Source organism: Panthera uncia (assembly GCF_023721935.1).
Source record: "Panthera uncia isolate 11264 chromosome E2 unlocalized genomic scaffold, Puncia_PCG_1.0 HiC_scaffold_20, whole genome shotgun sequence".
Taxonomy (NCBI): Eukaryota; Metazoa; Chordata; class Mammalia; order Carnivora; family Felidae; genus Panthera; species Panthera uncia.
Window position 1 is genome coordinate 13894459 of NW_026057589.1, and position 21389 is coordinate 13915847.

Here is a 21389-nt window from a genome sequence, read left to right on the forward strand (position 1 = left end):
AAAGAGGCCAGACCTCAAAGAGTGTATCACTGTATGTTTCCACTTATATAAAGCTCAAAAACAGGCTAAACTAAGCCATGATGAGAGGAATCAGAATATTGGCCACCCTATGGGGGCTGGGGCAGTTGACTATAAGATCTTCTGAGATGATGGAGATATTATCTTGATTTGATTGATGGTTACATGGGGTCTGCATTAGTCAAAACTCATCTAACATCTGTCCATTTCAATACACATAAAATATTCCTATTAGAGTCTCAACTGGTAAAAATAAAACAAACCACAGAGGAAAAAATACATGGGATTAGGAATACCAAAAATAAGTATTGCAACCCTAAACCCACCATTGCCTTTTTGCCCTGGCTGTCAGGAAGCTTAAAGTTATGTATGTCTACCTTCCCCATATATTACATAGTTCTGGATCTTTTAATGATCCCAGACTATTTGTGTCTTTCACTAGAATCGGCTTCCAATCCTTCCTGGACTTGGAAGGATTTAAATAATAAATTTAGATTACTGAAAAGCCCCCTTAGCCTCTAATCCCCTTTCAAGAAGGGATTACTTTTGGAGCTGCAACTTGTGACCATCAATCCTGCCAGTGCAGGCATCCAACCCACCTCGACTCCAGTCCCCAACCTGTTCCTAGCCATATCTCTTTTTCTTGAAGAGAGGGAGACAATGGACCATCAAACAGTGACTAAGAGTAAACCAAAGAAACAATGGGGCTTGACCAGGACGCCATCAAGGCAGGCAGCTGTGACAAAAGCCAGAGTCAAAGGCTGGGGACCCAAAGGTGACACCGTGGGTGGAGGGGGCAGAGCACAGGCACCTAGGAAACACAGTCTCACGGCTGGAGGTGGGAAGTGGGGACTCAGTGGGTGCTATCCTCCCAGCCTTGTGGCCCACTTGCCTTACACACAGGCTTGAGCCCCCCTCACGTGCCTCCTTTTTGCAGAAGGGGCCACTCCCTAACCTAGCAGCCTGCTGATCGCACCTGACGACAGGCCTGCAGGGCCCCAGTGGCTTCCACTGTCTACAACTCTGCACCCACTCCTGGGGGCACTCAGGGCAGGGCATCCACCTCAACGTCGGCGGTGAGGACAAGTACTTGGTGATCCAAGGCTCAAGGGGCAGAGGTCCTGTAGGCACGCTGGGGCAGGAGAGGGTCCGGGGTCATCCCAAGCTAAGGCCTTGGTAGGAAACACACCAACTGTATAGACAAAGGGCCAGTGGAGGAAGACTGGGCCACAAAGAGCTGATCGCTCCTGCCCGAGCTGACTGGGCCAGAGCCAGGGGTGGGGCTTGGCCACTGCACCTGCCAGTGGTGGCAGGAGAAAGATCAGAACCTCAACAAAAGTAACTGCCATGTAGGACTTTTTAGCCTGTTACAAAGAGCTTTCTGGAACCCTGGCCAAGTTCTCACAAAACTCTCAGAGTTCTCAGTGCTGTTAACATCCCGTAACACAGATGAGAAAATGGGCACAGAGACGTTCAGTAACTGGCTCAAGGTGCACACAAGCCAGCAGGATTCATTTTAGAGTCCTTGGCCTCAACCCACCACATGCCCTCCCCGTCCCGAAGCAGCCTCTCTGGAAACCTCCAATCAGCTCCAACCAGGCTTCCAGGACCGTGGCTGAGGCATCAGGCTCTCTGCATGGGGACACGGCCGCCTGTCCACGGGGGTTCCTCTGCGCTCCCAGTGCCACACCCTCAGCAGGCAGCCAGGGCACGCGGGGCAACAAGGCAGAGACAGAGGTGCCAAGCAGGCCTGCGTCCTACCCTGAGGAAGCCTGATAGCAACCAGGGAACCCCAACGATAAACACATGAGTCCCAGAGGGCTTCGCAGGATGGTGCCCTCTGCCTGAGCACCTGAGGGTGAGAAGTGACCTGGTGAGCAAGGCAGTGGCTGGGGATCACTTCCTGCAGAGGGAGGGCCAGGCAGATCCAAGGCCAGGTGGGAGGAGGGGCATGCCAGGTGCTCTGGAGACTGACCGGAGGACTTTGGACGAGGACCTTGCCTCCTCCCACCATCCTCTTTTAAGCCTGTTCCACCGGGCCCCAGCTGTCCACAGCTTGGCTGCCCAGGCCAGCGGCGAGCCCAGGGCAGAGCCTCCTGGCTTCCTGGCCAGCTCTCCCATCACGGTGCTGGCTGGGACAGAACCAGCCACCCAGGTTCCTGAGATCGCTGGTGGAGGTTCAACCAGGTGCCACGCCTGGTCCAGTGATCTCCATCACCCTCAGCTGGGGCCTCACAGGGCTAAGCCCACCCTGCTGCACAGCCCTGGGCAAGCTGCCTGACCTCTCTGGGGTGCCAAAGGGGTTATGCAAACTCCCATTTGTAAAACCACAAGCAGAGGGTCAGGCTCTCAGCAGCCTTGGCCTGTGTGGACAGCTCAACAGGCCACAGCCCCCACAATTAGAGAGGCCGTGCAGGATGATGCTCACTTCCCAGCTTCGGATGCTGCCAGACTTGGTTCCCACCCCGACTTTGTCTCTCAGTGGTCACGCGACCCTGGCAAGACACAGGTCCTCCCTGAGCCTGTGAAGAAGCCCTGAGCCCAGCTCCCGGCACACACGTCAGCACTCCACTCCTTGATAGGGCCTGTCATCCATCAATAAAGGAGCAGAGAGAAAGATAATAATTTGGGGGCGCCTGGGTGGCTCAGTCGGCTAAGCGTCCAACTTCAGCTCAGGTCATGATCTCGCAGTTCGTGAGTTCAAGCCCCGAGTCAGGCTCTGTGCTGACAGCTCAGACCCTGGAGCCTGCTTCGGATTCTATGTCTCCTTCTCTCTCTGCCCCACCCCCAATCGCTCTCTAGCTCTCAAAAATAATAAATAAAACATTAAAAAATAATTAAATTAAATTAAAATAAATAAAATAAATAAATAAAAAGGAGCAGAGAGGCTAGAATGATAGCATCCATCTCACAGCCAGGAAGCAAGTGGCAGGAACAGACATCAGGGAACCTCTCTACAAGCCAGACACTGGCCTCTTGCCTGACATTGCCAGGGGGCAGCCAGCCTCTTGTCACTCCTCAACATGAATCATGCCAGTGCCCACCAGGGGTCTCAGGTGGGTGGCACAGCCGTTTTCCTTTCAAATGCCTCCTGCCTGGCCAGAGGGAAGAGACAGGCCTGGGGTGACAGATGGCCGTGCCAAGAAGAAGGCCAATGTCAGAGAACATCCAGGAAGTAGATCTCCAGGTGCTGTGTGAGCACTTCCCTCAGCTCAGGGAAGAGGAAGGAGCACTGTGCAGGGACTCAGGATGACCCCGGGTGCCCTCCCATCTCTAGGCCCCAGAGCCCTTGTGGGTCAAACGTCAGAGCGAGACCAACTAATCCCTGCACAGCCCCCTGCTCTACAAGGAAGTCGCCCCTGGCTCAACCTGGCCCATCCCAACCTCTTCTCTCCTGCCACCACCCTTCATTCCGTTCTGAAGCATCTTGTAATTTCTGTGGGCCAAAGTGCCTGCGTCAGCCCCATCCAGGAAAAGACTGCCCAAATGAATGGGTGTGCTTAAAACCCAAACATGTCCGTGAATACCACATGGGCAGTCACCATTCTGGGTTCCAAGAGCAGGGCTTAAAGAGGCAGCTCGGCCTGGAAGCCTCTATGGGGCCTCACCGCTCACAAGCACATGAAAGCAATTTTCGGAACATTTCACAGCTGCTCCAAAAATGAACTTCTCCTCCCAGCCCCACCGGCTCTGACACTGCCCAAGGTCCCAGGAGAGAACCAGGGTGATCTGACAGCCCGGCCACTAGGAGGCAGATGGTGAGACCCCTGTCCCCCTCCTGCAGAATCCCCGAGGGCTGTGGCTATAGGCAGGAGTGGGGGGAGGGACCGGGAGCTGGCAGTGGTGTGGACAGTGGACCACAGCTTCAGGTCTTCACAGCAGGTGTCCCTGGCAGTGCCTGTCTGTGCAAGTCGCACCCACCCCCCTGCCATACCTCCCTCGTTACACACGTGGCCCGGGTACATACTCTGTTCACTAATGCCCTGAAGACCCAGGCCCTCAAGCAGGCTTGGAAGGTCCATTCCCTTCCGGCTAGTACCCACAGGGTCAGGGCAGGGCCCTTGGTGCGCTGGGCCAGAAAAGATCCAGAGCTTTGCAGAGGCACAGCAGGAAAGAAAGGCTGGACGGGCCCGTTCTGTCTTCTGTCTTTCTAAGGATGAGGCAGTTCCGCTCTGAACCAGAACAGGTGTGAAGAAGGGGCAGGGAGGAGAGGGGTCACATCAGCACAGTCTGGAAGCCTTACTTTTTTCATCTGTAACTCTGTATCACTGCTCTGGAGGCAGCAGGAGCTGGGGTCTCTAATTCCATAACAACAATGCTTTGCACTTACACAGCACTTCTCCAGTAATCTCCACACACTCCATGGTGGTTAATTAAGAGGCCACTGCCCTGCCAGGAAGCCCCTACTGTCTGCTTCACCCTAAGAATGGGGTGAGAGGGGCACAGTCCCAGAAAGAAGGCCAGGTGGACAGCCGCTCTGGCCCACTGCCCCTTCCTATTGGAGGGAAAAGCCCCTAAGTCGGCTGAGAAACAATGGCTGGAAGCCACAGCTTTCCAGCCTGCAGATGGCGCCCCTTCCGGGCAGGCCGCAGGAGGTCGGCCCCTTCCTCAGTCTGTCCATCTGTAAAGAGGGCTGGGGTCTGCACCCGAGGCCTGGTGACTGGGGGGGGGGGGGGGGGGGGGGGGGGCCCGCGGGGGGGGGGGGGGGGGGGGGGGGGGGGGGGGGGCGGCCAGGATCACTTGCCATCCTCAGGAGGCGGGGCCCAGCTACCTCCAGATGCCGGCCTAAGTGTGGAGCCATGATGGCTGGGAGCTGCTCAAGCCGGCCTGCCGGGCCAAGGAAGTGATGGTGTCAGGCGAGCAGAGAAGCCCCCACTGCTAGGAGGGAAGAAGGGGGCCGGCCCAGCACCCAGGGAAAACTTCCCGGGAAAGTGAGTGCATCAGCCTTTCTGGAGACAGGCACAGATCCGCATCCCGCCAGGCAGTCCTGGGGGTGGGCTGTCCCGAGAGAGATGCACACCCTGCCCCAGCCCTGGCCATCCTTGAGAGCCCAGGAGCACAACAGGGCAGCTGACCCAGGTGGTTTCCCGGGGGGCAGCAGAGACCTCCCCGCCTCACCCGGCCCAGCTACCCTGGAGCGGAGGAGGGTTCAGGGCGAGCGGCACAGAACTGTCCCCGCTAGGCCTGGCCATCCTGATGGGGGGCAGGGTTCCGGGGCGCAGCGCCGACTCCTGCCTGGCTCGGCTGTCCCAGGGGCTTCCCGGGACCAACAAAGGCCCCTGCCAACCCAGCGGTACTGGGGGGGCTCCCGGAGGGGACAGCACAAAACCCAGACCGAGCCGACTTCTGGGCGAGAATGGAAAGAAAGGCAGGGGCACAGAGGCAGGCTTGGGGGAGACGCCCCCACGCTAACCCCCATGCCCGGCCCAGGCAGGCCCGGGTGGGGTGACCCCCCACCCCACCCCAGCTCCGGAGCCCCCGCGGCATTAGGCCTTCAGAGGGCGGCGCGAGGTCTCAGGCCCGGCCGGGGGCAGCAGACCCGGGGTCCCGGCCGGCGATCGGTACTCACCGGCACGGACATCTTGACCGCCGTCCCCGGGGCCCGGGCGGGCAGCGGCGGCGGCAGGCTGGGGGCTCCGATCCGCCGCGCCTCTCAGAGCCCCCCCGCCACCGCCCCGAGCGGGGTCCCGGCGCTCTCGGGGCTCCCTGCGGGCTCCTGCGCGCTCCCGGCGGCCGGACGGTCCGGCGGCTTCAGTCCGCGCCGCGCATGCGCCGCCCCGCGCCGCCCCTCCCCCTCCCGTCTCCTCCCTGGGGGCCGCGTTAAAGGCGAGGACCCCGGACCGTGGCATTTTTCTGTCGGCCCAACGGGCGAGGAGGCTCGGTCTCCACCCCTTACCCATCCTTCAAGGGCCACCTCGCGTCGCACCATCTCCTGTGCGCCCACCCGCTTCTGGAGACCGGAGCCTCCTCCCCGCCACGTTGCCCAGCCCAGGATGCTGGGCGCCTGCCCGGTGGTCTGGCGGGGCTCCCAGTCCCCGTGTCTGAAGGCGATTGCAGGTCAGCCTCGCGGGGCTCCTAGAAACCTTCCCCGCTCCTCCCGCTGAAAGCCCGGAGGCGCGGGCACCCCCACGGTGCGCTGCCCAGACCTCCTCCGCCGGCTCTGCACTCCCCCTGCCCCTCCCTCGGTGACGGGGAGCTCCCGACGGCCTGGGAACAGCCTGGCGCGCTGTCGGTTCTTCCCGCAGAGCTGGACTGGCCGTTAGGGAGGATCCTGGCTCCCCGTAACCCCCACTCGAGGGCCACCCGCAGCCTCAGACACTGCAAGACGGGCCCTCGCGGCCCCAGCCTTTCTTCCCCAGGGTTAAACATCCCCGATTCCTTCCACATCTGACATGGTCGTCTGCAAGTAGTGGGCACAGACGTGCGCGGTCTGACTTCCCACCCGCTGTCAGGTAGGCCTTGCTGGCTGTTCTCATGTCCCATCTGATCAACTGAGGTCTGAGGTCCCTCAGCCACCAGAAGGCAAAACCAGAAGCCTGACCACTCTGGTCTGCCACCCACCACATACAGCCTGTCCCTGCTCCCTGGGAGCCCTTCCTGGGCAAAGCTGCACCCAGAGAAAGCGCTCCGACTACCCAAGAAGGATGAGTGAGCACCTAGACCAAGGTTCTGGGGGGCCAGGTCAGTCCGGGGAAGAAAGGGAGAACTGGTTCCAGGAGGCTGGGTGGCCGCAGATGTGGCTCATGGCCTGGCGGAGCACCTGGGCCACCGAGAAATCTGGGGGGGCAAGTGCCCAGGGCTACAGGCTCTTTTGTCTGCCAGGTGTGCAGTGCCACGAGTCCTAGGTGGCTGAACGGAGGGAGGACGTGGGACCAGGTGAGGTGGGCTTTCTCAGAGACTCAGATCCGCCCCTAGCTCCTGAGGCTGCAAAATCCCCCATTAGCAGGGCATCCATTGGGGTTTAGGAGGCTTTCCAGGCTTCTCCCCAAGAGGTGGGGCTGCCTCCATCTAAGGAGGTTCCTGGAGAGACCACCAGCAACGAGAGGGGTACTAGATGTGCAATAAAGGGGGCGATCGAGGCCTGCTCTGAGGCCCAAGTCCCAATGCTAGGACTGAGGAGCTGGGGTCCCTTCCTGCTCCACCCAGGCAGGGTCGCCCGCCCCCTTGAATGGGGTTTGCCAATTACACACCTCGGTTTCCCCAGCCCAACGCTGGGCAAGGCATTGCTGGAGGGAGCATGCAGGGCCATGGCAAGCAGAGAGGGGTCTGGGCCGACAGCTGCCACCTCCTCAAAGGGCGCTCTGTGTGCGCCTGGCAGGGAGCCCTGCCCGTGCCCACCCGCCAGCATCCAGCTGGCACTGGGGCTCCTGAGCTGGGAGCAGCAGCTCAGCCTGGTGCCTGGGCTCCCAGCCACACGTGCCCACTGTCTGAGCACCCCCCCCCCGCCCTGCCTCCCTGGCTCCCCCCTCACTGAGCCTTCCTCCTTGAGCCCAGGCTCCCCCTCCTTCCTCCTCTCCCACTCCCACTCTCCTTCTTACCACCCGCTCTGTGTCCTGTCCAATCAGCCCTTTCTCTAGCTGCCCAGGTCAGAACTGGGTGAGCAGTGGGGAAAGATCCCCTCAATACCCCTGAGTATGGGGAAATGGAAACCTAGGGGAGGGGGTGCAGCTGGGATCATGACCTCCAAACCATCTAGTCCTTGCCTCTAGCTGGCCCGCAACAATGGCTTACAGCTGCTTGCTCAGGGAGGGAGCCATTAACTTATCCCTGAGCACAGGACAAGGGATCCCTGGCCAGACCCTCACTTACTCCAAGGCAGGGACCCAGCACCTTGGGTTATGGTATTGCCTCCCTCACTGCATCTCCCCCCACCCTGATTCCCCAGCAGGAAAACGATCCCAGGATAACTCAGTGCTGCAGAGCACAGGCTCCGGGGGCCTCCTGACGAGCAGTTCACACCAGAAGCAACAGCTGGGCTGCCTGAGCAGTTGCCAGAACCCCGAGAGGATCCCTGGGGGCTGACCAGGGCCCCAGGGAGACAGGGGTTATTGTTGTTCCTGAGGCTGGGAGGGAAGGGAATTTGGACATGGCCACAGAGTAAATCTGGGCACAGATAAGCTTCATACCCAGCTTTCTGGACACCCAGGCCTCTGTCCCCTGAGCCTTGCCGCATCTAGAGGGCCAAGGCCTGCAAGGTGGCTCCTTCTCCCCACCCCCACTCAGGGTGACCACGGACCTCTCTAACAGGAGAGCACAGTGAGCCTCTGCGGGCACTTGTGCTTTGGTCGCCACTGATGAACTAACGTTGATACATCCTTATTAGCTAATATTCACCCTCAGTTCAGACTGCCTTAGTCCTTCCCTTCCCTTAGTACTGTCCCTTTCCTTTTTCTGTTCCAGACCCCATTGAGAATCCCGAATTACATCTAGTTGTCAGGTCTCCTGAGACTCCTCTGGGCTGTGGCCATTTCTCAGACTTGCCTTGCTTTTGATGACCTTGCTGGTTTTGATGAGTATTGGTCAAGGATTTCATGGAATGTCCCTCAACTGGGACTTGCAGGGTGTTTTTCTCAGGGTTAGACGGGGGGTATGGATTTTTAGGAAGACCTCAGAAAAAATGCCATTTTCACCACGTGGTATCAAGGACATATACCATCAGTAGGACTGAACACTGTTGACGTTGACCTTGATCACGTGGCTGTTAGAATGTTTGTCAGGTTTTCTCCCTGCTTTCTATTCCCTACTCTTTGGAAGGAGTAAGGAGTTAGGCTCCACCTCCTGAGGACAGAGTATCTACATAAAACCATTCGGAATTATTCTGTATGGGAAATTTATCTCTTCTTCATTTATTGATTTATGCATTTATTTATATCAGTATGAACTCGTGGCTATTTATTTTATACCTTGGCATGATTATAATCAATACAAAGAAAATATTTTCTTGCGTGTATTGATCTTGCTTTGGTTATTGGGAGTTCTTCCAGTTGGTGCATCAGATTTTTCAGGAAAATCCAGAAATCCAGATTGTTTTTATAAAACGTCTTGGGGCGCCTGGGTGGCTCAGTCGGTTGAGCTTCCGACTTCGGATCAGGTCATGATCTCACGGTCTGTGAGTTCGAGCCCCGCGTCGGGCTCTGTGCTGACAGCTCAGAGCTTGGAGCCTGCTTCAGATGCTGCGTCTCCCTCTCTCTCTGACCCTCCCCCGTTCATGCTCTGTCTCTCTCTGTCTCAAAAATAAATAAGCATTTAAATAGAAAATAAAAATAAATAAATAAAATGTCTGGATTTTGAAACATTGGGTAAGCCAAATGAAATGCTTCCACAGGCCAACTCCAGGCAGCTTCTGGCTCTGGAGTCAGATTACCTGGTTTGAATCCGGCTCTGCTGCTTGCACTTGAATCATTTTGTGCATGTGAGTTAAACCTGCCTGGGGCTCAGTTTCCTCATCTGTGAAATGGGATGAAAATATTTCCTGGATGGTTGAGAGGATTTAGTCAAATGACTCCGGTAAAGTTTGGGGCACTTGAGCTAGCACAAAACCCTTGCTTTTTAAATAGCAGGGATAGGGGCGCCTGGGTGGCTCAGTCGGTTGAGCGTCCGACTTCAGCTCAGGTCACGATCTCGCAGTCCGTGAGTTCGAGCCCCGCGTCGGGCTCTGGGCTGACAGCTCAGAGCCTGGAGCCTGCTTCCGATTCTGTGTCTCCCTCGCTCTCTGCCCCTCCCCCGTTCATGCTCTGTCTCTCTCTGTCCCAAAAGTAAATAAACGTTAAAAAAAAAATAAAAAAAAAAATAAATAGCAGGGACCATCATTGCCACATGCATGAGCCAGGCGTGGATAAGCAGATCCCTATGGAGAGTAAGAACTGAGCTTGTTTGGAGATCTAGAAGGAGATTTTAGGGTTGGGAGTGGCTAATGGGACCCTGTGAGCTCTGGAGTGGATGAGAACATGAACTACCTTGGGGCACCTGGGTGGCTCAGTCGGTTAAGCGTCCAACTTCATCTCAGGTCATGATCTCCCAGTTGGTGAGTTCGAGCCCACATCAGGCTCTGTGTTGACAGCTTCGAACCTGGAGCCTGCTTCAGATTCTGTGTCTCCCTCTCTCTCTGCCCCTCCCCTGCTCCTGCTCCATCTCTCTCTCTCTCTCAAAAATAAATAATAAACCATTTATAAGAAAGAAAAAGAAAGAAAGAAAGAAAGAAAGAAAGAAAGAGAAAGAAAGAAAGAAAGAAAGAGAAAAGAAAAGAAAAAAGAAAAGACAAGTGAGGAAGTACCCGGCTAGATGTTCTGTCTTACTCTAAAGTGTGAATGACTGCCTCTCTCAGGGAAGGCAAGTCAGACTGGCACAGAAAGAGATGTTTGGCTTAGAGAAGTGGATGGGGAGCCCACTGACCTTGGGGTTCGGTCCTGGCACCACTTCGAACTTATCCTGTAACAGTAAGCCCAGAGTGGGTAATTTCACAGTCTGGTCAAGGATGGGTCCTAGGGGCTAGGGCAAAGCACTTCCTCGTCTGTCCCACATTCACAAAACCTTGGGTATGCTCTGCCTCAGAGGCATCTGGTTAGGAGAGGAGGTAACGTTCAGCTCATCACGCTACTGGGTGCAGAGGAAGACCATCGTGCCCTAGACAGTGGGGTTTCAGGATCTGGTGGCAAGAGAGAGATAGATATATTAGTTTCTTATGGGTGCTGTAACAAATTACTACAAACTCGGTGGCTCAAAACAACATGAACTCATTATCGTACAATTCTGGAGGTTCAAAGTCCAAAATGGGTTGGCAGGTCCACATTCCTTCTGGAGGCTCTAGGGGAGGATACCTTCCCTTGACTTTTTCAGCTACTAGAGACTGCCTACATCCCTTGGCTTGGAGCCCCACATCACTCCGACCTCTGCTTATGTCATTACATCTTCTCTGACTCTGGCCTTCCCGACTCCCTCTTACCAGAACCTCGTGATTACCATGGGCCTACTCGGGTGATCCAAGATAGCCTCCCCAGCTTAAGATCATCGATTTCATCATAGCTGCGAAGCACCTTCTGCCTTACAATGTAACCTAATCATAGATGCCAGGGATTCAGATGTGTATGGCGGGGGGAACCCCTGGGCCCCCCAGCTGCCCCCCATCTGGTCCCCATGGCCTGAATACTGGCGATGGTCGAGTCAGGCCGGGGCAAGAATCCTCTTACTCAGCTCAAGTGGCATCTCTTGCTGTTTGTGGGAATAGCTATAAATGACATATGGCTCCAGCATGCTGTCTGGCAAGATGAGGCAAAAAACTCTAAGGGGCAGGGACCCTTTGACCCAGAAATTCTAGGAATTTATCTTAAAAAATGCACTCAGAGAGTAGCCAAAGATATACATGCAAGGATATAACTTGCAGTTTCCCTTATTATCAGGAAAACATAAGAACAACTTACATGTTCAACAATGGGCAGCAGTTAAACATATCATGGGATATTCGCATGATAGAATCCAATCCCGGGCATCACCATAAATGATAGAGTGACATGGAAATATGTTTATAATACTCTGTTTTGTTTTGTTTTAAAGATTTTATTTATTTATTTTTTTAATGTTTATTTATTTTTGAGACAGAGAGAGACAGAGCATGAACGGGAGGGTCAGAGAGAGAGAGGGAGACACAGAATCCGAAACAGGCTCCAGGCTCTGAGCTGCCAGCACAGAGCCCGATGCGGGGCTCGAACTCACGGACCGTGAGATCATGTCCTGAGCCGAGGTCGGACGCTCAACCGACTGAGCCCCACAGGCGCCCCAAAGATTTTATTTTTAAGTAAACTCTATACCCAACGTGGAATTCAAACTCCCCACCCCGAGGTCAAGAGCCATGTGTACCACCAACTGAACCAGCCAGCACCCCTACAATATACCGTAAAGTGAAAAATAGGCTTCCAAATAAGTATGGGCAGGTCCTATTTTCATAAAAATTCATGTATTTATATTTATGTCATATATTTGCATTGGGAAAAACATGGAAGCTTAGATAGTACAGTATCAGCTGTGATCATCTTGGGGTGGGGGCGAGATTTTGATCACTACATGTAATGTTTAGGAAGGCCCTGCTGGGTGGTTTGTACATAGGGCCTACTGTGCTGGTTAATAAATAGGGCTTTTTCTGTCTTTATGGAGCAGAATTTCACAGGAGACTCATTTGTTTGTTTTTGGAGGAGGAAATGGGGTTTTGGTGTAACGAAAATTATTTTCTCTACTTTCCAATGTTTTTCAAATGAACATTCATTACTTGTGCATTTTTTTTTTTCCAGTATACACCTTTTACAATTGTAGTAAAATAGGGACGCCTGGGTGGCTCAGTTGATTAAGTGTCTGACTTCAGCTCAGGTCATGATCTCACAGTTCATGAGTTTGAGCCCTGCCTCAGGCTCTCTGCTATCAGCAGAGAACCCACTTCAGATCCTCTGTCCCTCTCCTGCTGGTTCTCTCTCTCTCTCTCTCTCTCAAAATAAATACAGAAACTTAAATAATTTTTTTTTAATTATGGTCAAACATACATAACATGAAATGAACTTATTATTGTACAATTCTGGATATTGAAAGTCCAAAATGGGTTGGCCAGTTTTACCATTTTAACATGAAGTTCATTCACAATGTCGGTGCAACAATCACTGTTCTCCATTTCTAGAACTTTCTCATCCTCCCAAACAGAACCACCCCCTACTCCCCCTTTCCCCAGCCCCTGGCAACCACCAGCCAGCATTCTACCTTTGGTGTTTATGAGTTTGCCTGTTCTTGGGTAATTTTCTTTTTTCTTTTTTTTTTTTAAGAACAGCTTATGAGGGGAAAATGTAATTGCCAAGTCCTAGGAAGTGCAAACCACCCTTTGTGGGTTCCCACAGACACTCTGGGGCCTGACACCCCCAGGGACAGACACCAAGTGAGGCTGGGGAGGAGAGGAAACCAAACAGGAAGCAGAATAAGCCCCCTCCCTCCCCAGGCCCGGCCACCGCCATCTCCCCTCCCCCCGAAAGGTAGGAGGTGGAGGGGAAGGGACTTGCCAAGGGCCCAAGGGCCCCCTGAATGGCCCCCTGAGCCAGGCAGAGCAGCAGGCTCCCGCCTCAGCACCGAGGGCCCTGGCCTCTGGCCTCCCCGGTCTTCGGTCTTCGAGGATGTTTGTAAACACCCAGAGCCGAGCCCCTTCCAGGAACAGGCCTGTATTCTCGGTGACTGTGACAAGTGGAATTTCACTCTCTACTGGAAACAATCCCCGGGGCATTGTGTTTCTGAATCCTGGGATGAAGCCTCCCCGATGAATAGTATACATTCCCTAAATTATTAAAGAGCCCCAAAGAGCTGTTGCCACATTGAGGTCACCACTGCGAGTCCCCAGAGCAGCAGGTAGGTTCTCAGTGAGGCAGGGGCGCCAGGGCCCCCACTCCCATCGGCTGCTCCCCTGCCAGGAGGCCAAGGGTCTGCCCCAGGGGCGCTGGGAAAGTCTGCCTGCTCCCCGGGAGTGAGGCTGACCCTTGTGGAAACAGGAAGGAGCTCACGGCAGGGAGTGAGGTCTGCACTTTGGCAAGAACCCAGCCTCCCTGTCACCTTTGGCCTCGAGTGGCAGGGCAGGGCGGCCGGCGCGGCCGGGTGCCAGGCTGGCCTGGTTTCTGGTCCTGCCTTGTGAACTTTGGCACCGTATTTACACTCTAAGCACGTTTTCATCCCCTCTGTTAAATGGGGCTGAATAACACAGCAAAGCAGCCCGCAACCACAGCCCCCCTCTATTTCATCCTATGCCCCCCAAGGGTTGTGCGGTGCGGTGGCCCAGTTCAAATGTCCTGGGAGCACTGGGATATAGGGTGTATCAGGGCCGCTGTGGCACCCGACAAGGAAGCGTCTGCTAAATGCGGCTGTCAGAATCCCTGACTTGTCCCTCCACCCACCACCCCCCAGCCTGCATCTCCTGGCCCCGGAGTTTTCTCCTGCTCCCTCAAGGCAGCGGTCGCCCCACAAGTCCTGAAGGCCTTGCATTTACAGATGGGGCCAAGCAGAAGGGAGGCTAATAAAGATGCTGGATGCTGAGGAAAAAAAAAAAAAAAGATGTTGGAAGCTGGTGCAAAGTTTGGCCTCCAGGAGAACTTCCAGCAAGGGCGAGTTCTTTATACAGGCCGTTGGGCTCAATGTTTGATGGGAGGAATGTCTGGTGGAAGGTTCCAGAAAGATAAGTCCCCACATCACCTGCATGACAGACCTTCTGAGTCAGGTGGAGGAATACTTACTGAGGGACCTGCCAGGCTGGACCTGGAGACATGGAGACAGACCCAGGTGGAGAAGTAGGATCGGGCTCTGCTCTCCTGGCCTGCCTGGGGAGGCACAGGCTTCCTGGAGGAGGAAGCACTCAAACAGGAGCTTGAAGGATGAGCAAGAGTTTGTGGAGGGCCTCTGTGGGCAACAAAGCCAGTGTAGACAGGGGCTCTCCTCCAGGGTCCAGCAGGCTGAGCCCCATCTGTTCCTGGGGACAAAGTGAGGTTTCTGGAAGCTGAGCCCCAGTGGGGAGGCCTGCATTCGAACCCTGGCTCTGCCGTTTCTTATGGCCCACCTGGGCTGTTTGTCCCTCTTGAGACCTCAGTGTCTTCCTCTGGCCAATGGGGCAATTGCATGGGGGCTCAGAGAGAGTGTTGGGGACACCTGGGTCCAGCCATTTGGGAGATCCACTTCTGTTTCCTTAGAGTAATGTGTCTTACTCCCTTGTTTAACAACCTCTCAGGGTATTTTAAGGTATCGGGCCCAGACTCCTCCTGGGCCCCTGCATCCTGGTGGAAACCTGGACATGGGAGGAAGGGAGTCCTGTGTGACAGTCACCTATACAAAAATATTGATTGAGGGGCGCCTGGGTGGCTCAGTCGGTTGGGCGGCCGACTTCGGCTCCGGTCATGATCTCGCGCTCCGTGAGTTCGAGCCCCGCGTCGGGCTCTGTGCTGACGGCTCGGAGCCTGGAGCCTGTTTCAGATTCTGTGTCTCCCTCTCTCTGACCCTCCCCCGTTCATGCTCTGTCTCTCTCTGTCTCAAAAATAAATAAAACGTTAAAAAAAATTTAAAAAAAATATTGATTGATATTTGCAAGACATCGTAGGGGTTGTTATTTCCTAGAAGCAGAGCCTGAGACAGGGATTCTCTGAAAGTAGTTTGTTTTCCCAAAGATATTTTTCTTTTTTTAATGTTTGTTTGTTTGTTTATTTACTTATTTATTTTTGAAAGAGAGAGAGAGAGGAGCAAAGAGAGAGAGAATCTCAAGCAGGCTCTGCAATGTCAGCCCAAAGCCCGATGTGAGGCTCGAACTCATGAACCTTGAGATCGTGACCTGAGCGAAAACCAAGAGTAGGACCTTTAGCCGACCGAGCCACTCAGGCGCCCTCAAAAGTGGCTTCTTGAGAGAAGGGGAGTGGGCCAGAGGGAGCGGGGAAGGTCCAGCTCCCGCCTGGCCCCTGGGGAGCTCTGGAATGACTTGTACCGTGGAACTGGTCCCACCCGGGGCTGGGGGCTGCCTCTTTAGGCTCCTCGTCACTATATACTGAGCACTGCCTGGCATGGGGTGGGGCGTAACTCGGGCCAGGAGGTCCCATCCTGCCAAGGACTTTTCCAGAGAAGCACCAGCGGTGCGCAGGGAGGGGTCACCTCTCCCAGCATCTGCACGTGTGGGCTGTTACCCCCAACGTCTCCACAGAGGACAACGGGTCAGCCAGGCCACACTTTGACAGGTTCTTTTGCCCGTAAGGAGCCACTAGCTATAACCTTTTGCTGCTCTGCCCCCTAGCATCCTGGAAGCACCCCGCTCGGTGTCCCATTCAGTGTTCCTGGCCACTCCAGGGGGGGAAGTCTCAGCCCAAACTCTTCCCTGTCAGGAAGGAGCCCCAGGAAAAGGAAGGGGCTTCGCCAAAGCACCACAGAGTTGGGGCAAGGAGCCAGCTTTTCTGACTTCTAGTTCTTTCCCTGAGAGAGAGAGGGGGTGAGAGAGGGGGTGAGAGAGGCTCCCTTTGTGTGAGCAGAAGCAGGGTCCCTTCTTACCCTCTGGGCTCTGGGCGCTTTGGTTTAGGCCGCTGAATAACCCAGACCGCAGGGAGACTAGGGAACAAGGACACGGCAACCCCGGACGAGCTGGCAGCCTGAGGGAGCCTCACGGCCATGACTCAGCTTGGAGAGAAGCCAGGGCAGCTGCCCGAGAAGTCGGCGCATCGCGGGCTAGCGTTCTTGCTGCCAGCATCTCGGACTCTTGAGACGGATGTGCCTTTGGGTTGGTTTTAAATGGTTTCCTTCCAGATAAACGGGTCACCCATCTCCAGGGAAGGAACCTTCGGCAGCCCGGAGGCCTGGGGTAGCCCGAGCCCAGCTCGTCCTGGGGGGCCTGGGGTCTTGCTACAGCTGGCCGTGAACCAGCTCACCGTCTGCACGCACAGAAGCCCAGGCCCGCTCCGCCTCTCCTGCTGCCCCAGCCCCACTGGCTCCCTCCCGTCCAAGGACAAACTGAATGAGGCAGTTGCCTCGAGCCCAGTCTGCACCGCTTGGTAACTGTCAAGAGACACCGCCACCCTACGGAGAGCAAAAGTGAGGCTGCATCAAGCAGTCAAAATTAAAAAAGAAGCAATGGTGCCAGAACCGATGCTTGGGGCCTGGACCGCAAGTCTGGAATCCTACGTGCAGGTCTGATGGTCCCTGGAGAACACACCAAGAGGGGCTGAAATGAGAAGGGGGCAGGCAAGCCAATGGAAAGGAGGGGGAAGGGCGCCTGGCTGGCTCAGTCAGTGGAGGGTGGGACTCTTGATCTCCAGGTTGTGGGTTCAAGCCCCACGCTGGGTGAAGAGATTACTTAAAAATAAAACCTTGGGGCCCCTGTGTGGCTCAGTCAGTTGAGCGTCTGACTCTTCGGCTCAGGTCATGATCCCAGGGTCGTGGGATTGAGGCCCGTGTCAGGTTCCGTGCCGAGTGCAGAAGCTGCTTAAGATTCTCTTTCTCTTTTCCTCTGCCCCTCTCTCCTGCTCACTCTTCTAAATAAAATAAATAAATAAAAATAAAAATAAAAATTCTTAAAAGAAAATAAATAAATAAATAAATACATACATACATAAATAAAACCTCTAAGGGTGTCTGGGTGGCTCAGTTAGATGCACGTCTGACTCTTGATCTCAGCTCAGGTCTTGATCTCGGGGTTGTGAGTTCAAGCCCCACGTTGGGCTCCATGTTGGGCTCTGCACTGACCATGTAGCCTACTTAAAAAAAATAATACTAAATAAAGCCTTTAAAAAAAGAAAAAAGAAGGGGGAGCCTTAGCTTGGGAAGATAAAGACAGAGAGGGAGTGAGATCGGAGGCTGTGCAGCTGGGAATAATAGTTTAAGGCAAACTTGGACTTGTTGACCAAACCTCAGAACTGCTGGGAAAGTGTGGGAGAAGTGTAGTAAAGCCCTACCTCATGTTTTTCTTAATGTTTATTTATTTACTTTTGAGACAGAGAGACAGAGTACGGGCAGGGGAGGGGTGGAGAAAAAGGGAGGGACAAGGAATCTGAAGCAGGCTCCAGGCTCTGAACTGTCAGCACAGAGCCTGATGCAGGGCTTGAACTCACAAACCATGAGACCATGACCTGAGCTGAGATCACGAGTTGGACACTTTACCAACTGCGCCACTCAGACGTCCCCAGGCCCGCCTCTTAACTGCGTAAAACTCACTGGCCCTGAGAGGTGAGGGGCGAACTAGATTCAGAAAATGTTTAGAGCAACTCACAGAGGAACGTGCCACAAAGCTAGGTTTGTGATGAATCAAGTCCTGAGGCATATTCCTGCTGCATTAGCTGGGTTCTCCAGAGCAGCAGAAGCAATAGGAGACAGAGAGGCTGTGAAGTCCCATGTTCGTTTGGCTATCTGTGGGCTGGAGACCCAGGAGGAAGAGTTGACCGTGTATGTCCCAGTCCAAGTGCAAAGGCTCCAAGAACCAGGAGCATTGATGGATAGGAGAAGGATGTCTGAGCTCAAGGAGAGAACAAATTTGCCTTCTTCAGGGCCCTCCGTGGATTGGATGACACTCACCCACACTGGTGACAATGACATTTACTCAATCTACCTCTTCAAATGCTAATCTCTTCCAGAAAAGCCCTTACAGACATGTACTACCAGCTTTCTTGGCATCCTTTAGCCCAGGCTGGTTGACACATAAAATTAACCATCACGCCTGCCTTGTTCAAATGTGTCTTCCAGAGACAGAGCTGGGCTGGGCTGGTACCACAGAAGGTTCTGGCACTCAGGCATGACCTAGTCCAGTCTTCTCCATGAATGGCCATTCTCTTCCTAGTTCCAGACACATCTCACCCAAAGCACTGGGCTACATGCTCAGAGACAGGCAGGCAGGGTGCTTTGCTGAATCTTAGCTTCTCAGAAGGTTTACACGGGAAGAGAGGAGCACAACCACTCCCCTGGAGAGAGGAGGGAGACCTTCCTGGGAGGTAATTGGACATGATATTTCAAGGCTTTGAAAATGTGTGCCCTCCCTGATATGATAACTCCACTTGTAGAAGTGATGTAGAAATCACCAAGGATGCAGATCAAGATCTAAGGACAAGGCACTTTATCATGGCATTATTTACAACAACAGAAAGTGGGTAACCTCAGTGACCAACAGTGGAAGGCCAGCATTAATAAATTACGGTACAACCACGTAATGGCATATTATTCAGCCGTTAAAATCGTTTTCTCGAAGAATGCTTGAGTCAAGGGGGAAACACTCATGGTATATACCACAGGCAAAGAAAAGAGAATACAAAACTGCATATACGAATTCAATCCAAAAGAATCCTGTGATGATGGAAATGCTGGGTGTCCACACTGTCCAATATTGTGGCCACTAATAACATGTGAGTACTAAGCACTTGAAATCTTTGGTTAGTGTGCCCGGGAAACTGAATTTTGAATTTTTTTTTTTTAAATTTTGAATTCTAATGAATTTAAAATTTAAATTTAGGGGCACTTGGCTGGCTCAGTCAGTAGAGCATGCAACTCTTGATCTTGGGGTTGTGAGTTCAAGCCTCTCTTTGGACGTGGAGTCTACTTAAAATTTTTTTAATTTTCATTTATTTATTTTTAAAAATTTTTAAATGTTTGAGAGAGAAAGAGAGTGAGCAGAGGAAGGGGAGAGAGAGAGAGGGAGACACAGAATCCGAGCAGGCTCCAGGCTCTGAGCTGTCAGCATATAGCCCAAGCCAGGGCTTGAACTCATGAACTCAGATCATGACCTGAGCTGAAGTCGGACGCTTAACCAACTGAGCCACCCAGGCGCCCCTATTTATAAACAGCTACATGTGGTCGGTGGGTTCTGTGTTGAGCTGCACAGGTATAGCATGATTCCAATTGCCTCAAGAAAAGGTATGTAAAAATACAGGAAAAAGTCTCAAAGTATCCCAAAACGTAGATAGCAGTTTTCTCTGTTAGTAAGATGATGAGAGATTTAAATTCTGTTCCAATTTTTCTGCTTTCTGCTTTTCCAACAATGAACAGTTTCCTTCTACGATCAGAAGGGAGAAGAGAGAGGCAAAGCCTGGTGCAGGCAAAGCTCACATTGGCAGGAAGGCCCGCGCTGGCTGGGCTGGCGCGAGCTGGGGTAATCTGCCTCTCGCGGGGCTTGTTTTGACAGGAGCGCTGTGCCTCTGGTGGCTTGGGTCTTCTCCAAGCTGCAGGGCAACCTGGCTGACACACTACACGCTCAGCTTAGCTGGTGTGAGCACGTGCGTGTGTGCACGTGGGCCCCGCCATCTGGAGCCGACCTGGCAGCGAAGCGTTGACTCTTCAGCTGTGTTTATTGGGACTTGGGCGGATTTTGTCGTTTGAATTTCTTGCTTGCTTCCCCAGGCCTTACTTCAGCTGCTTTTCCAAGTTGCTGGTAACTTTCCGGGGCTTCCTGCTAAGCTCTTTGCTGGGCTTCCAAAGGCTTTTCCAAGGAGGAGAAAGCTCCTGCAGGTGGGTCTCAGCAGACGGCAGGGAAGGAACCCTGGGCTTACTCATTCCGGTTTGCTGATGCGTCAGGAATTTAGGAGTTTGAGTTATTTGAAGTGGCAAGAATAAAGGAAGACGGCATTTTCCTAAATGCATAGCCGGAGGCTTTTTTATTTTTAATAAGTAGGGAGGCAAGGGGCAGAGGTTCTCAAACTTCACAGTGCATAAGCATCACCTGGCTGTTTGTCAGAAATGCAGATTCCTCGCGTTCACTCCCCAGGATTAATCCTTCTTCTTTGCTTTACAGATGCAGAAATGGGGGCAGGGGAAGCAGGGGGCCAAGCCACGTGCTCATCCAGGTCACTCTCCAATGGGGGTGTCTCGCTAGATTACGCTGCCTCTAGGTCACCTGTGGCAGACGTTTGGTGTTATATTGACACAAAAGGCCTCTAACAAATTCTCTAACACCACCTGGTTGTCCAACAGTTCAATTCAGTTCTGTCCCTGACTACCCAGAGTGAGCACAGACCCCCCCCCCCGTCCCCCACAGATGAGAGGTTGTCACACAAGACCACTCCCACTTCAGCTGCCAGCTGCAAATGGGGTGCTCAGACTACTCACCCTGTCCAGCCCGCAAACACCCCCAACATGTTTGATAATCTGCTGGAACTCACAGACTCAGTTAAGTGCTCTATTTATTATTACAGTTTGTTATAAAGGATACAAGTGAAATGGATGAAGATGGCCCAAAAGGGCACCTCGCGAGAGCCTGTGTGCCGGTTGAACTGGGGTGCACCACACTCCCGGTACATGGATGTGTCCTCCAACTCAGAAGCTCCCCAGACTTTGTGCTTGAGGCATTTTTACCCAGGTCTCATAACACAGGCACAACTGATTAAATCACTGGTCTGGCTGGACTCCATCTCTGGCCTCTCCTCCCTCCCCAGAGGTCCAGGGACGGGGCTGAAAGTTTTAACCCTCTAGCTACAGGGGTGGTTTGGCTGGTGACCAGTCCCCATCCTGAACTTTTCCAGGGAATCTTCCACTAGCATACAAATCCCAAGGGTTTTAGCAACCCAGAACTGCACAGAAACCAAATATTTATTTATTTTTCTATTATACCACATGGGGGATTTGCAGTTTTGTGGAAAACACCACTTGCATTGCAAAGATAAAAGAAGCCCATGCTTATTCTCCTCATTTCCAGCTCCAGCTGTCCACAGCAGTCTTAAGGGTACACACGGATCATACCAGACACTGTTGGCGTAGGAGGGCTGGAGGGTATGCGATTGGAAATGAGCAGAATCCCTCCTTTTCCTCGGGATCCCAACCTCAAATTCAAAGTTCCCATAACGGAGCTCTATGGCAGAGCTGTGACAGAACTGTGAGGTCCAGCCAAAGACAGCAGTAAAGATGAGGCAATCTTGAAG

General features: G+C 53.5%; 1 protein-coding gene and 1 long non-coding RNA gene across 3 annotated transcripts in view; one reads left to right on the plus strand and one right to left on the minus strand.

Annotated features, from left to right (window-relative positions):
• BCAR1 (BCAR1 scaffold protein, Cas family member) overlaps positions 1 to 5756 on the minus strand; it is a 38393-nt gene extending 32637 nt beyond the window's left edge. The window contains exon 1 of the mRNA XM_049622620.1: positions 5588 to 5756. Coding sequence (XP_049478577.1) covers positions 5588 to 5599 — 12 coding nt within the window. The 5' untranslated portion in view covers positions 5600 to 5756. The remainder of the gene's footprint in view (positions 1 to 5587) is intronic.
• A 259-nt stretch (positions 5757 to 6015) lies between these two features.
• Positions 6016 to 20362, plus strand: LOC125916433 (uncharacterized). 2 transcript variants are annotated; one of them, XR_007455905.1, is made up of 3 exons: positions 6016 to 6075; positions 19876 to 19983; positions 20267 to 20362. It is a non-coding gene; the product is annotated as an uncharacterized LOC125916433 (long non-coding RNA). The 2 variants fall into 2 exon arrangements; XR_007455904.1 differs by lacking the exon at positions 6016 to 6075 and adding an exon at positions 6204 to 6470.
• Positions 20363 to 21389: the final 1027 nt, after the last annotated feature.